The sequence below is a fragment of the Sinocyclocheilus grahami genome, unplaced genomic scaffold (assembly GCF_001515645.1).
Source record: "Sinocyclocheilus grahami isolate Dianchi unplaced genomic scaffold, SAMN03320097.WGS_v1.1 scaffold192.1, whole genome shotgun sequence".
Lineage (NCBI taxonomy): Eukaryota > Metazoa > Chordata > Actinopteri > Cypriniformes > Cyprinidae > Sinocyclocheilus > Sinocyclocheilus grahami.
This window is the reverse complement of record NW_015505371.1, coordinates 634,967-651,581: the sequence shown is the minus strand read 5'-3', so window position 1 is coordinate 651,581 and position 16,615 is coordinate 634,967. Positions and strand designations below refer to the sequence as shown.

At 37.2% G+C, this 16,615-nt stretch overlaps 2 protein-coding genes across 5 annotated transcripts in view; one reads left to right on the top strand and one right to left on the bottom strand.

Annotated features, from left to right (window-relative positions):
• Window positions 1-40: 40 nt before the first annotated feature.
• LOC107594875 (septin-8-B-like) lies at window positions 41-5,849 on the top strand. The gene is made up of 9 exons (XM_016285083.1): window positions 41-141; window positions 1,918-2,032; window positions 2,125-2,320; window positions 2,407-2,593; window positions 2,702-2,863; window positions 2,996-3,092; window positions 3,867-4,035; window positions 4,173-4,305; window positions 5,035-5,849. Exons 1-9 carry the CDS (start codon window positions 112-114, stop codon window positions 5,215-5,217), a joined length of 1,272 nt encoding a protein of 423 aa, XP_016140569.1. The 5' UTR covers window positions 41-111; the 3' UTR covers window positions 5,218-5,849.
• Window positions 5,850-9,265: 3,416 nt separating this feature from the next.
• Window positions 9,266-16,615, bottom strand: part of LOC107594872 (zinc finger DHHC-type palmitoyltransferase 5) — a 13,977-nt gene continuing 6,627 nt past the window's right edge. For 2 of the 4 annotated variants that reach the window (XM_016285077.1, XM_016285079.1), the window contains exons 5-12: window positions 15,946-16,118; window positions 15,735-15,837; window positions 15,518-15,609; window positions 15,310-15,424; window positions 14,343-14,451; window positions 14,127-14,233; window positions 11,827-12,575; window positions 9,266-9,830 (exon numbers count right to left, since the gene is read on the bottom strand). In XM_016285077.1, coding sequence (XP_016140563.1) covers window positions 9,719-9,830; window positions 11,827-12,575; window positions 14,127-14,233; window positions 14,343-14,451; window positions 15,310-15,424; window positions 15,518-15,609; window positions 15,735-15,837; window positions 15,946-16,118 — 1,560 coding nt within the window. In that variant the 3' untranslated portion in view covers window positions 9,266-9,718. Of the gene's footprint in view, window positions 9,831-11,488; window positions 11,616-11,826; window positions 12,576-14,126; window positions 14,234-14,342; window positions 14,452-15,309; window positions 15,425-15,517; window positions 15,610-15,734; window positions 15,838-15,945; window positions 16,119-16,615 lie in introns of all 4 variants that reach the window. The other 2 variants (XM_016285081.1, XM_016285080.1) reach the window with 2 other exon arrangements.

Below are 16,615 nucleotides of genomic sequence, written 5' to 3'. Positions count from 1 at the left end.
GGAGGAGAGAGGGAGAGAGAGAGAGAGAGAGAGAGAGAGAGAGAGAGAGAGAGGGGACGAACGCAGCACAATATATGAAAGAATACTGTCAGTGCTATTGCATTTATCTGCATGGCTGCTACAGATGTAAACACATATCCTGTAAGTTATTTAATTGCTTCTTATATTTACTGCACATAATTATTCTCAGTATGACATGCATATTCATTCTTGATAAAGTTGCAATGTGTGCAGCAAGAGGTATGAAGACTGGATTGGTTGGTCAAAGATGATTCAAACTTTTTCACATTTCATAATTTGCTTGTATTTATGTGCTAATATGTACTGTTAGTTTGCTGGTTGCAATGGAGGGGAAAAAAGGTTTAGTGTGCTTTAGTTTGATTCAAGCAACACAAGACTGAGTTTAGCTAAAGCATTATATTTAGCTCTGCTGTAAATCACTGTTTGTAATGCTTCATAATGCATGTCATGAAACTATTTCTAGATGCATATGCTAGTAGTTTATATTTATAGTTTAACATTGGGTTTTTTCTCTGGCTAAATCCACTGTCAAAGTCATTTCAAGCTGATTAGTTCTTGTAAGCAGATCAGCTTTGGTTCTTCTGGTTGTTGCTTCAGTCAACACACATCCCAAGTCTGTAACGTTTTTGCATTGAGGCAATAGTATCATCCTAATACTGTTCATTTATCATTTTAAAATGCCCTTTAACTTGTTGCATTTGTGAACCCAGCACTTAAAGAGCAAAAGCAGTGAAAATCTTCAGTTACTGAGAAACACAGGCTGCATAAAAAGTCCTTTGTGCTCCAGTGTGTGTGTTAAGAATACTGGGGCAGTGGAACAGATGAAGGCTGTGTTAAACACTTCCTTGTGCTTGTACAGAGTGAGGAGCTCTGAATACCTCAGCATGCTGCTTTTCTCTGTGATCGACACTCTAACCCGGGTCCATGCATACCAATATGCTCAGTATACTTACAAACTGACATGGGTCAGCAATTCTGCTTTGATCAGTATCTCCCATGTATTAATAGACACATTAGGGCGGACTATAAATTTGTGATGGAGCACTGATAATATTTTTGAAACAGTATTACAATGTAAAACAACTGTTTTCATTTGAGTATATTTTAAAATGTAATATATTTCTGTGATGCAAAGCTGAATTTTCTGAAGCTCCACTCTAGTGTCACATGATCCTTCAGAAATCATTCTAATATGCTAATTTGATGCACAGGAAAGAAATTTCTTAATATTATCCATGTTCACAACAGTTGTGCTGCGTAATATCGTTGTGAAAACGGTGATACATTGTTTTAACAGGATTCTTTAATACACTCTAAAAAAAATGCTGGGTTAAATACAACCCAGCGCTGGGTAAAACATGGACAAACTCAGTGATTGGGTTGTTTTGACCCAGCAGTTGGATTATTGCACAGAAGGTTGGGTTAAACATTCAACCCAACTGTTGGTTGAAAACAACCCAATTGCTGGGTTTGTCCATATTTTACCCAGCACTGGGTTGTATTTAACCCAGCATTTTTAGAGTGAAGAAAGGTAAAAAGAGCAGCATTGATTTAAAATAGCAACACTATTAATGTCTTTACTGACACTTATGATCAAAAAAAAAAATTAAGGAATTACCCCAAATATATATATATATATATTATTAGATTTAATATGTAAATGTAATTGTATTTATTTACTTTAGTAAACTTCAATACTTTTATAGATTTACTGTTTAATTGATTATTAAGCCATTATTATTTTTGCAAACAAAAATAAATGTTAGGTGTTCTTTATTTAATTAAATTCACTAAAATATCATTTTGTGAAAACATTTTTACAAAGACGCTTGCAGCAATTATTCATGACACTATCAAATTTTTCTGGTATGTCATGTCAAACTTTTTTGATCTCAGAGTGAGGAGATGAGGACTCTCTCTCTCAGCGGTCATGTCGGTTTTGACGGTCTTCCTGATCAGCTGGTCAGCAAATCAGTGAGCCAAGGATTCAGCTTCAACATTCTCTGCGTGGGTGAGAAAGAAGTGCTTTTAAGATTCTGCAGACCTGGTATGTAAATATTAAAATTGATGCGAAAGATTGCAAGAATGTGCCCTCTTTTACAGGTGAAACTGGCATAGGCAAATCTACATTAATGAACACACTATTTAACACAACGTTCGAGAGTGAAGAGGCCAGCCACTTCCAGAGCGGGGTGCATTTACGCCACAGAACATACAGCCTGCAGGAAAGCAATGTGGATTTGCAGCTAAGCATTGTAGACACTGTGGGATTTGGCGACCAGGTTAATAAAGAGGAAAGGTAATGCTTGAGACTTCAGTAACCCAGTGACATTGATAATGAAGTACCAAGGTCAAAATCCTAAACTTTCTTTGGTTTCTCTGTAGTTATAAACCTATTGTGGACTACGTTGACTCTCAGTTTGAAAACTTCCTTGAAGAAGAGCTTAAAATTAAACGCTCCCTTTACAACTATCATGATTCACGCATCCACATCTGCCTCTATTTTATTTCTCCCACCGGTCACTCACTGAAAGCTCTGGACTTAGTTACCATGAAGAAACTGGACAGCAAGGTACAATGTTCACAGAGTGTATGTTATATATACAACCTCATGAAATCTTAAGTTATATACATAGAATTGTAGAATTAGTGTATATCCATATATTGCCTTCCCAACCAGGTCAACATTATTCCCATCATAGCGAAGGCAGACACTATTTCCAAGAGCGAGCTTCAAAAGTTTAAGATCAAGATCATGAGTGAACTGGTCAGCAATGGTGTTCAGATCTACCAGTTCCCAACAGATGATGAAGCTGTGGCTGAAATAAACTCTTCTATGAACGTAAGAGAAGCTCAAGTTCAAATATATGATGCTATGATTTCAGATATATGTTTTGTAACAATTTTGCTATTGATTAGAATAGATATATGCTCCTAGACACCTTTAATGTTGAGCCAGTGACTTGTGTTGCAGGCACATCTCCCTTTTGCTGTGATTGGAAGCAGTGAAGAGGTTAAAATTGGGAACGAAATGGTGCGAGCCAGAGAGTACCCATGGGGAGTGGTACAGGGTAGGTAGTGCTGCTAGAACATAAAGATATTTATCCTTGTCTTACTTTAAGTTAGACAAAAATTGACAAATTGGGCAATGCTATATTTTTTCTTTTTTTATATACTGATAAACACAGGAAACCAAGCAAATGCAAATGTATAGCAAAGGAATTAACATTTTTATTCGGTAAAAATGCATTAAAGGGGTCATATGATGCTATTTTAAAGATCATTATTTTGTGTATTTGGTGTAACAGAATATGTTGACATGCTTTAATGTTCAAAAAACACATTATTTTTCAAATACTGTACATTATTGTAGGTCCTCTATGCCCCGCCTCTCTCAAACACGTAGTTTTCCACAAAGCCCCCTCCTTTGACAAGCTGCTCTGATTGGCCAGCTGACCCAGTGCATTGTGATTGCCGAACACCACAAGCACGCGTCGGCAAATTTAACGCCTCTTACCATAATCGTAATATCTCTTTGGATTTGAGACTTTAGTCTTTGCAACTTTACAGATCTTCTTTATGCACCAAGAGCTTGTAACACTCCAAAGAGAAAGGAAAACTTGAAATCGCCTCATATGACCCCTTTAAATTAATCAAAAGTGTATCCACTGCGAGATATATTTATTTCTATTAATGGCTGCTGGTATAATCACAGTGTATCCTGTAGTAGTTTGTCAATATTAACGCAAAACAAGCAGCAGACGGTGTCTTGATTACTGTAGCAGGCATTATGAGAACTACACCAGATTATTAGTGAAGTTATGTTGTCTGGGCTTTGTACTCAGTGGAGAACGAGAGTCACTGTGACTTTGTAAAACTGAGAGAGATGCTAATTCGTGTCAACATGTCGGACCTGAGGGAACAGACCCACGCCAGACACTATGAGCTGTACCGCCGCTGCAAACTGGAGGAGATGGGCTTCAAAGACACCGACCCTGACAGCGAACCCTTCAGGTACTGCAACACACTTCAACAGCTCATGATGTCTTACATAATGCTGCTACTTGCTGTTAAGAACATCATGTAACAAAAGAGGCAGTGAATTCATTCTAAATTGTATAGTCATCATAGTCATATGTCCTCACACACAGTCTGCGGGAAACATATGTGGCCAAGAGGAGAGAATTTATTGGTGAGCTACAACTCAAGGAGGAGCAGATGAGACAGATGTTTGTCAACAAAGTGAAGGAGACAGAAGCAGAACTAAAAGAGAAGGAGAGAGAAGTAAGAATCACTGGATTTGACAATATTTTTGTATTAACTCAGGACAAAATTATATTTGTACAAGCCTTAATTTAATATAAATAGTCATGTAAAAATTACATAATAACTGCTTTTAGTACAGACACTGCTTTGGAGAAAAATAATAAGAAAGAAAATGTAATACTTGACACTTTTAATTAAATGATCAAATAAAATCTTTAAATACTTGTCACTTTTTTATTAAATAATAAAATATTTAGACACTTGTCACTTTTTATTAAATTTAAAAATAAAAATGCTAAGCTTTTTATTAAACTTAAAAAAAAAACTTTAAATGCTTGTCACCTTTTAAATATTAACACTAATTATTTTAAATATCTTTTTATTATTATTAAATAATAAAACAAAACAAAATCTTAAATAAGTATTTATTAATTTAAAATTAATTAACTCTTTATTAAATAATAAAATATTTAATTAAAATAAATATTTAAATACTTGTCACTTTTTAGTAAATAATAAAACAATCTTCAAAAGCGTCACCTTTTATTAAAATAAATAAAATATAATACAATAAAATAAGCTCCTTTTGATTAAAGTAAATACATAAATACACACAATTTCAAGTATCTCAGCATTATAAACTAGTGCTGTTAATTGGTTAAATAATAATGGAATTTACATTTTTTATATTGAAATAATAAAACAAAAAATAAAAGATTGTAAATGAGCCCTTTTCTGTATTCCAAGCTGCATGAAAGATTTGAGATGCTGAAACGAACACATCAGGAGGAGAAGAGGAACCTGGAGGAGAAGCGTAGAGATTTAGAGGAGGAGATGAACACCTTCAACAGCAGGAGAGTGGCTGCTGAAACCCTACAGTCTTTTCAAGGCTCTTCCGCCTTCAAAAAAGACAAAGAGAAGAAAACGTAAGCCTCCTCCTCCTCCCTTTCATTCCCATTTCAACCTCTGAGACTATCTGTTCCCATCTCTGGTAGTCACCATCTGCGAATGAGACTGATCTGTGTCTGCATTCACAAGCGTCTGAGGTCTTTTTGTTTGTCTGTGTTGGCTGGCCGTCTTCAGGGCAGAGCTTCAATGCTGTAATATTAAAGCACACTGGCAGACAGGATCTTGGCATGTTTAAGGATAGAGAGATAGATGATGACACTAGTTGCCTGGTACTGCCAGCTGTCGGGTCAGCATGTGTTTGCACTCCCTGATGAAGTGCGTTTGTAATTGTTTGCACTCACTTTGAATAAAATGAGTGTTAGATTGCTTGAAATATGTGTTAGTGCTCTTGGTTGGTAACATTATTTTTTTAATCTAGCTGATTTTATGCATGTCTATTAAACATTTTCTTTTCAATTAACTGGCAATTCAAGGAAGCATCAGCATCAGTAACTGCTGAGTAATTTTACCAGTCGCACCAGCTTGTCATGCTTTCAGGTGATGGTTATAAAACAAGCTCCTGCCTACCACACAATTCAACCTGTAATGCGGTACATATCAGACACGACATTGGGCTGTGATGATCCACTGATGTGTACTTGATTCTTATGGATATACATTTTTATTAAAGGGATGGAGATTCACCCCAAAAATGTAATTTATAATAATAATTTATTCACTCATGACTTTTTTTCGTTTGTGGAACATATTTTGAGAAGATATTTTTGTCCATAAAATGGAACTTAATGATATGCAAAATAACTTTTGTGTTCCGCAGAAGAAAAAACAAGGGTTTAAAATGACGAAGTGAATAAATGATGACAGAATTTAAAATTTTAGGTGAACTATCTCATTAAACATGAAGTTCTGTTTAACATTGTATTGGTTTGATTAAAACCAGTTAACTTGTCATTCTTATATTAATACAGAACTTGACTATGACAACTGAACTGTTAACATATAATTTAGATTTTTGTACATATTCTTTTGTATTTTTCTCTAAACAGTTTAACCAGATAGAAAAGTACTGCTCAAAATGAATTGTTTTATATTAACCAGGATAATTATGATATTTTTTAAATGTTACATTTCTCTGCCTATGTTATGGCTTACCTCTCCTACACAAATGCAACTGTATATTTTTCAGTAAAAAAAATCTTTATTTTGTTCTTTGTATTACTCACTTCTCTGTAAGTATGGAGATAAATATGGAAATAAATACACAGGATAAAATATAAAAATTAATTAATACATAAATTAATTAAAAAAAATGAAATAGTTAAAGAAAAAAAAAGGACTACATTTAAGTAAAAAATAACTGCATTTGTTTTAACAAGTCATATATTCCCTATTGTTACATTTATTTATTTTTAATTTATGCGGGTTTGGGCCTCCATATACAAGAATTCTAAAGTTCTGTTTAACATTGTATTGGTTTGATTAAAACCAGTTAACTTGTCATTCTTATATTAATACAGAACTTGACTATGACAACTGAACTGTTAACATATAATTTAGATTTTTGTACATATTCTTTTGTATTTTTCTCTAAACAGTTTAACCAGATAGAAAAGTACTGCTCAAAATGAATTGTTTTATATTAACCAGGATAATTATGATATTTTTTAAATGTTACATTTCTCTGCCTATGTTATGGCTTACCCTTACCTACACAAATGCAACTGTATATTTTTCAGTAAAAAAAATCTTTATTTTGTTCTTTGTATTACTCACTTCTCTGTAAGTATGGAGATAAATATGGAAATAAATACACAGGAGGATAAAATATAAAAATTAATTAATACATAAATTAATAAAAAAAAATGAAATAGTTAAAGAAAAAAAAAAAAGGACTACATTTAAGTAAAAAATAACTGCATTTGTTTTAACAAGTCATATATTCCCTATTGTTACATTTATTTATTTTTAATTTATGCAGGTTTGGGCCTCCATATACAAGAATTCTACAAGAATTTGCTTTGAGAGAAATCCTTTTATTTTCCTTTAGTCTATTTCGTAGCTTCCTGAGGCTTCTGTCTGCATATTCCTTAACCTCAGAGAGGTACTGAACTAGAAGACTTGTATCAGCCTTAGTGGCTTTTGCCAAAGGATTACCCTGTGTACTTAACCAAATCCCAAAAGTACTTAAACCACCAGTTACTGCTGAATTCTCCTCAACAAGAGATGCGTTTGCAGATGGTGTTTGTTATTAGTGAGACGGGTGCCTGTACTGAATGTTCTACCCTCTTCTCTAACAAGTATTCATTTACACTTTAACCAGCCTCTGATTATCAGACACATCAGGACAAAATAGTACTGAAATATAAAATGAGGAAACCCAGCTTATGTTCATTCTGTTGTTTATTGTTCTGTTGAAAATGTGTTGCTCATGTGACTCAGAATACAGAAGGGTTAAACGAGTCTGCATTCTTACCCAAAACTCAACACAACAACTTTCTATCTGTCATCTCTAAGAGCCAGTTACACATACTGAAATACCCTTGATAACAGTTTAAAAAGGCATCATAAGGCCATGGTGGAAATGACAAAAGATAAAAAACAACAAAAAACTCTTGCATGAGTCTCTGCATAAGCGGTTTCTATCTTACTCTGACCGGTCGTTGGTCCTCAGACCTCAAAAAGCAGACAAAAGACGTGAACGACTTCTGATCTTGTACAACAGTCAGGTAAGTTCAAATAAAATGTCACACTCATTCTCTCACATAGACAAATACAATCAAAATTACACATCTACGAGGAGATAATCACTGTACTCTGGCTGTTCATTTGACCAATATCCAGTTTAAAAAAAGTTAAAATAACATAAAAAATGAATGTTCAAAATCAATACGATGGTGCATCCAGCATGTACTTGCACTGGCCTCCTCTAGCTGAATAAATAAACTCTTGTGATTGGCTGACCATGTGTCAAGAGAGCATGGCTCTTGATTGGTGGACACGCCGACACAAAGTTACAATTTGCATATGATATCTTCAGTACGTAATGTAAATAATCTTTGCTTAATATGTTGTGCTCTAGTAACTTGTGTGTCTTTAGATACATTCATTCCTACTTGCCCAGTGTGCTATCTGTCAAACAGACTGAGTCCCATTGGCTGAGAATTTCATCTGGCTGATGCAGCCATATAAATCTGACAAACACCATCCAACCTAAAACAAACAATCATACATCATATATGCCTGCATCTTAATATTATATTCTTTATCAAACTTAATACTTATACATCTGTACCTGTATAAAATAATAATGAAGAAAAAAAAAAAAAAAAGATATAGTTCACCCAAAAATGACAGTTATGTGATTAGCACACATGAACGTTTTACACAATTGTTGCATTTTGCATCTGTCGGCTATCATATGATTTTTCATAATTTTCATAAGCTTTTGGACTCCAACGCCTCCCATTGTCCGCTACATTTTCAAAAGCCCAATGACTTTTCCAGTTTTTCATGATTTTCTCAATAATGATTGAGGATAAGGATCGTTTTTGACTTGGCTAAAAATGTACATTCATTCTAAAAATGCCCATGGAGTTATAAGAGTTTATTGATTTTCTTGACTTTTCCAAGTCTAGAAATCACACATTTAAAAATTAGGCTTCCTCATACAGTATATAAAAGTATTTTTAAGACAGTGGGAATCCTGGTTCTTCAAGGTGGGTGAATTAAAATAAGAAATATCTTGATTTTTACTCGTTTTACTCAATTAAATTTTTTTTAAAATTTTAAATCATTTTAATTCTTCTTGAGGCCCCCTTGGGAGTTAGTGGTTGAGAACCACTGCTTTAGAAGACTTTAATAGTTGTATTGACCACTTTTATGGCTTTTTTTGTCTTTGTTGGAGCTGGAAAGCATGTGGACAATATTGTCTGGAAAAGAGCAGTGTGAACATTCATTAAAATATCTTCTTTTGTGTTCCACTGAAGAAAGTCAGTCATATGGGTTTGGAATGACATAAGGGTGTTAAACGATGACAGAATTTTTATTTTTGGTGAACTGTCTCTTTAAGGGTTTGAAACGGTGCACTATAGAATATGCCAGACTGAACAGTGATTTATGTATGCTTATTGGCTGACTGCTGAGAGGCTTGTGGTTTCTGTTGACGCCATTCTGAATGAGGCATCAGTGTGTCTCACATGGTCCCAACTATGATCATTGGACAGTCTTGCATACAAATCGGTAGGTAATACATTGATGTACCAAATGATTCTTTAAATAAAAAAGAAAGTCTGTGGTATTTCTGTACCATATTGATATTCTGAAAACAAAATGCTGTAAGATTTGTCTTCACTGGCCCATGTTCTCAGTGTATGTCCTCCACAGTGACTGATAAAGTTGGACTGGGAAACACTTAGGATTTTTCTTTGTAGTCTTGTATGCTTTTTTGCATGTGTCGTTGAGCAGCTTTACAGCCATCTGATCGAGGCGAAAAACTATTGATAGATTCTTTTGTGTCAGCCATTCATACTGAAATCTCATAGGTCGTTCCTCCAACACCAGTCACTTTCTTCACCCCTCCTGCAGGTTTGTGGGAGTGGGTGTTATGATTGGCCACGTTTTGTTTAACAGTCGAGCTAATGGTTGGTGGGGGAAAAAAGAGAGAGATATAAGTAAACCTAAAAAGAATGCATGTGAAAAAGCCTAATAATTGAACCAAAAACACTATGGATGCATTGAAAGTGTTGCAGGGATACATGTATTAAATGTAGCAGAGACAACGCAAGCAAGACATTCGCAAAGCAGGTTTAAAGCCAACATGAATCGACATTCACAAGCCACTTTATTACCATTATATTGTGAAATTATTTTTTTCGGCAAACGATTGGAAGCTTAAGGTCACTTTTACCATTGAGAAATGTTACCGTTTCAAATGTATAAATTGCTATTATCATTGTAACCTTTTTTTCAATAATCACCAGGGCTCAAGGATTTTTTTTTTCTGGCCAGTTCTGTTTCACTTGCCCTCAACGCCCTGGCAAACTGTTCACTGGCCCAAAATAACGACCACATTTTATTTTTAGCAATGTATTTTATATTATTATTAATATTTACAAAATATTTTAATATTAAAAATACATTTAATAAAAAAAACACAACAATTTGGAAATTATACAGCTATAAATGTAACCAGAAAACACTCTTGTACCAGAAAACAATTGCTTACAGTTAGCCAGGTGACAAATACACAAGATTCACAACAATGTAAAATACCTCACAGAAAACAGAAAAACATTACGTTTTCAAAGCATAAAAAATATGGATATACAAGTTCCACCAAGTTGCCCAAAATCCTCTCACACATATTGTTGAAGCCCTGGTAACTGGTGAGTGCTGTGGGAAATACGTATTTTTGTAGGCCAAAAATGTTTTTGGTTAAATGCCTGAAATAAAGACTGTGGCTGTGGTTAACACAAGGGCAGGAGATTTTCAGGTTTTATTCTGGGACATAAAATAACCCCTTGTCATTTTTAAAAAAACTTTTACTTCTCTCGATAAAGACGGTTACTAACAGGGACTACAGAGGTTGTTGGAACATTAAATGTCATCATACTAAACAGGTAAACTCATCTACTCACTAGTCCATTTTTACAGCCTTGTTGTGTTTATAATCAATCTCTTGCAAACTATTCTAATTCAAACTTTGAGACCTTTTTTTTTTTTTTTTTTAAATAGAAGACTGAAAAAGTTGTTGGAAGCAAGTTTGCAGATATGCGACAGCGGTGTTTATATCTTACGTTTAGCTTTTTACTTCTGCCGACTGTTTTATTACTTTGTGAAGATTACCACGATGAATGAAACCTGTAACAATAATAAACATTTGTTGGTTGCAGAGCTTATTTTCTGCAATAATCCAAAACCCAACAGAAACTACTGTTTCTTTTTTTTTGAGGGAACCAAGAGTGATGCAAACTTACAAGTTGGCCTACAAAGATACACCATCACTGCAGCACTCTATATTAACAAGAACATACCACATTAAGATTTTAGAAAGGCTATTTGACCTAGAACAGTAGCCTAAAAATGGTTAAATATCTGTTTGTCTATTGGTTAACAATAAATAATCCACCCTGCCTTGGCAATGTCAGCCTTTTTTCTTTTATGGGAAAACCTTTTTTTTCCTCAACTTTCATGTGCACTAATCTAAAACTCTGAATGTATTAAGCAAGTAAATCATTTCACTTTCATATTGACCTTTAAGACATCAAAATTACAGAAGCATAATAAGACGAACCTTAGCACAGAGACAGAGTCATCCTTACGGCCACAAGGCAGGAGAAGGGGAGGGCAGAACAGAGCAGATGAACGTAAAGAAAGAGAGTAGAAAAAGAAAATGGACAGAGAAAGATGGAGGGTGTGTACTGAAATTCGAGGGACAGCAGAGTGGCCATGGGTTGCAGGAAGAAAGAGACAGTGTTACTGAACAAAGAGAAGAAGAAAGACCAAACCAAATGAATACAAACACGAACATTTGACCTCAATGTTCTACTTGACCATCACACACACACAGGCGTGCAGGTTTTTCTGAGGGGGGAAAGAGAGAGACGGCTAAAATCTGCAGGCATTACTCACTTCGGCATCGGAGTCCCGCCCCCTGAGCTAGAGGGGCGGTGCTGTAACTCAGCGCCACCTCCATAGGACAGTGATTTGCCCAGAGATGTATGGCCAGGGGCAGGGCCAGGAGGAGGGGAGCCCAATGAGCGAGCGCGAGGAGAAAGAGGTGGAGCCCGAGAAGGAGGTGAGCTTGTTGGGCGCAGGAAAGCTCTGTTGGGGGAGGGTCTTAGGGGGGCAGGGCAGGCCTGGAGAGAGCCCTCCCTCTGCTGAGCAGATAGGAAAGGGGAAGTGTACCCCAAAATAGGCGGGGCCCCTGGTGCTGTGCTAAGAGAGTGCGGAGGGTGCGGTCTGGGTGGGGACAGCTCATGAGCAGCAGACTCAAACTCCGGGCTTTCGGAGGGCGTCAGCAGACTTTCGTACGACAAGCTGCCGTTGCGTGTCTGATTGGCTAAACTCTTGTAGCTAGTGGAGGTCGTACCCTCAGAGATGAGGGGCCCGAGGGCATTGTGGGCCGTATGGGCGGAGCGAAGGCTTGAGGAGCAAGAGGCTGCTGCCGATTGGAGTAGGGTGTCAGTAAAAGAAGGGTAAGATCGCCCACCAAACGCAGAGGCCCCACCCAGGCCCCCCGAGCCTGCTCTACCTCCCTCCCCTCCCCCACGGCACCCTGCACCCCCTCGGCTTGACAAACTGGGGTCTGAGCGGTAGCTGGGCTGCCCAGTGGTGACGGGGACAGAGGGAGACTCGGTCATACTGTTCCCTCGACTCATCTGAGAGGAAAAAAAAAAAAGACAGAAAAGGTACACCAAACATCCCCAGCAGCTGAAGCATCACCAAAGAGATGAAAGATGGCACACAACTGAAAGTTTGAGCAAACCACACTGTATAAAGGGACGTACGGAGCTCATTAGGCAGGGGTGTCGAACTCAGTTCCTGGAGGGCCGGAGCCCTGCAGAGTTTAGTTCCAGCCCTGCTCCAGTACTCATACCATGTAGTTTTAAAATAAGCCTGAAGTACTTGATTAGTTGGATCAGGTGTGTTTATTAGGGTTAAATATAAACTCTGTAGGGCTCCGGCCCTGCAGGAAATGAGTTTGACACCCCTGTCCTAAGGGGATGTGGTGATGGAAAAAATTAGATTGGAGGACAAATTACATTTCAATGCTTTTGTGTTCCACCATAAAACTTTGAAGTCCCAAGCAAAACTTTTGTGTTTGCTCGAAAAAATTTCATGGAACTAATGTGGAGTGAGGAGAAACTATTGCTGTGTTCCAAATGGGATAAATCCACCTCCGAAGGGCACTTCAATGTAAGAACAATCATGGCCACCATTTTTAAGGGCAGTTCCAAACCAAAGAGCTCAAAACTGGCCACTTAGAAGGGCCCTGCTGAACGAAGGATTTCAAAGGGTACAACTGATGGAACCTTCGCTCCCATCATTCTTTCCACCCCCTTAATCTGCCCGACAAGATGATAGAGAAGTGCATTCTAAGGAACAGTTTTTTGGTCCCTTACATCCTTCCTCCCTTTAAAGCTCTCACTCTGGAGGTTAAACCCTTTGAAGATGAAGGGATTAGGGCATCGGGATGAGCTTTTCGGAATGGAACACAGTGTATATTTCAACACAAGCAAATGCAAAGTGTCTCTGGCGAACGCAAAAGATTTGCGAGTGAACACAAAACAGTAGAGTATGTCTTTATTGTCCACCAAGGTGGAAATTTATCACGTATTTAAACACAAAAAATATTTGATATTCACTGAAGTGCAAAACCTTTGTGAGAAAAAATTTAAACACTGCGATCAAATTCAAAAGTTTTGAGAATGAACGCAAATCATTTTTCTTCCCATCTCATATTTTTTCCATCACCATGTCCCCTTAGGGGCTCTGTAGGAGCGTATGAATGCACAAGAATTATGTTTAAAACATCAAGGAGGATTGCCATTTTTACAGAATGGATGAAGGAAAGGAAAGGATTCAAGTTATGCTTCAGAACGAGAGGAAAACAGCAACAGGAGAGAGTCCAGCTTGAATCAAATGCAACAACTGCAGAGTCAAAATGACGAAACACAAGAGCAAGGTGCAAAACACACCATAACAACGGATAACTCGCATCTAAACTTACTCGCTCACTGACTGCCAGTGATTTCAGATATTCAAGAAAAATAATAAAAGAAAGGATTCAACGTATTAACAAAAAGAAAAAAATGCAATGCAAACCTCAAGTGCAGTAGATCATGGTTGTCTCAAACAAAAAAATACATTTACCAAAGTTTCAGTACCTGAACTTGCCTGTAATTGTGTGTACTGCACTTAAGACTTACTTTGCTGGAATGTGTTGAGGCCGTGTGTTTTTTTCCTGGACTGCTGTAGGCCGGCCTGTATTTATACAATGAAGGTGTGGGTGGAGCCTCAGTCAGCAAGCTGCACTCTGATTGGAAGAAAAGATATAAAAAAAAAAGTTATAAAAAGAGAAAAAAAGGGCTGTAGTGATGCTGTAAATAATCTGACGGGTATGATACATCTGTGTGTGCACTAACCTTCATTTTGTGTGTGAGGCAGCCCAGGGTATCTGTGCTCTGGTTTAGGTGGTGGAGGGGGATCAGCATCAGTGGACTGACTCTCCATTATCTCCAAACTACTTTTAGACTGAAACACACACACACACACACACACACACACACACACACAGAGAAACTCTTTAACAAAAATAGCCAACTCATCTAAAGGGATTTTAGGAACCTGCTCTTATCTGAGATCTTTCACATGTATGTCAATTACTTTCAAAAGAAAGTTAACTAATTTCAGCTCTCTACATCGACAAAACAAGAGCATGACAAATATTAGATAGTGTAAAGTTTGTGAATTAAGGATGGAAAAGATTGACTGATATTGAGTTTTACAACCAATGTGAATAAGTTTTGTTTAGATGTCAGAAAAGCAGAACCAATATTAAAACAAATGCACAACAGTATCCAAATATTTATTAGACTACAAAAGGGTACAGATGACATTCATAATAATACATATTTTAATAGCATAAATTAGCATTCATTATATAAGCTATTTAATGACCACTTACTGGCTGCCCAACATTAATAAAAAACATATATGGTTTAAAAATACCATTCAATGTTTTTTTACCTTATGGGTTTGTAGGTTTTGACCCCAGGGTTGCGTTTCTCAAAAGCATTGCAAGCTAAGTTGATCCCAGAGACCATTGGTGACGATGGTTCTATAATCTACTTAGGCTAACAATGCTTTTGGGAAACGCAGCCCAGATCTAGCACATATCACTTACACCTCTTAAACATGGTAAAAAGTGATCAAGCATTAACATAACATGCTTTAATTTATATTATTGTTTATCTATTATATTATCAAATCAATTTACACTGCACAAAAATAAAAAAAACTAGCATTACTGACCTACTCCACTGCAAAGCACTGCAGCTGCCAACCATGACTGTTAGCATAAAAACAAAGTGTATGATAATGCGTTTGTACCTGTTGGATGCCATTATCCAGGACTTTAGCTGCTAGTTGGGCTTCAGACAGAGGTGGCCGCAGAAATGGTGGCTGGACCTGAACAGAATGAGGCTTTCGCAAGTGACCAAGATACCTGTACAAAAAACATATACATAAAATTAGAACTTTAAATCCAACACAATCTGCAAAACGCATCTTTATTTGTTAGAAAATAAGATTTGTGAACCTGGGAGCCTGTGAACTACACAGCATGTGTGCAATGTTTTTCAAGCACCCCTGTGTGAAGGGGTTAACGCCGCCTCTGAACTTCCCAGTCACCTGAGGGTGAAGAGAGGAAATTTGAGAACACGCCCTTAGAAATCAGGCAGAAAAACCACATCATTCTGTTTGATCAAACACATACAATGTGGACAAGGGACACACCCGAACACACACACACGCACCTGTTCGTTGGTCGTTCTCCCTCTGGCTACAAGGACAACATGGAACCCAGTGAGTCCCGCAACTGGGACGAAAAACAGGCCAGCTACACACATCACCGCCATACTGAGTAGTGTGTTAAGGATACCAAAAAACATTGAACAGGTTGATGTGTATTCATGAGAAAGCATTATGTGCACATGCAAATGTAAGTGTGTTATTGGTAAAGGATACGTGACTGCAGAGCGGACCTGGTCCAGTTGTTTAGTGTGATGGATGATGTATAGCAGACTGAAGCCAAACACATTCATAATGTGAATAGTGAGCGAGAGCAGGAACAGAAAGAAATAACGATAATTACGTCTCCCAATGCAGTTGTTCACCCATGGGCAGTGATGGTCAAACTCCTAAACACAGACACACATGCATTTAGACAATAAAAAAGCACAAGTCAAGTCAACAAGACTTAAAGGGGTCATATGATGCTTTTTTAAAGATCATTATTTTGTGTATTTGGTGTAACAGAATATGTTGACATGCTTTAATGTTCAAAAAACACATTATTTTTCAAATACTGTACATTATTGTAGGTCCTCTATGCCCCGCCTCTCTCAAACGCTTCGTTTTCTACAAAGTCCCTCCTTCTGACAAGCGCAGTCTGCTCTGATTGGCCAGCTGACCCAGTGCATTGTGATTGGCCGAACACCGCAAGCACTCGTCGGAAATGTAACGCCCCTTACCATAATCGCGAACTTCATCTTTCAAAATAAATGTAAAGACAGAGCCCGAAAGGGGAACAGAGTCGCATGACAGACACAGTGATGAAGCTGGTATGTGTTTGCAGTACACAAGCTACGGTTAAGACAGCTGACTCCACTGTGATGTGACCCTCCTCTCTCTCTTG

Excerpts from the sequence above, each read along its gene's own strand:
- LOC107594875 (XM_016285083.1), top strand. The coding sequence starts at position 112 with ATGGCTGCTACAGATGTAAACACATATCCT. Across the intron at positions 2,594-2,701 it reads TGAAGAAACTGGACAGCAAG|GTCAACATTATTCCCATCAT; the intron begins GTACAATGTTCA and ends CTTCCCAACCAG. Across the intron at positions 2,864-2,995 it reads AAATAAACTCTTCTATGAAC|GCACATCTCCCTTTTGCTGT; the intron begins GTAAGAGAAGCT and ends CTTGTGTTGCAG.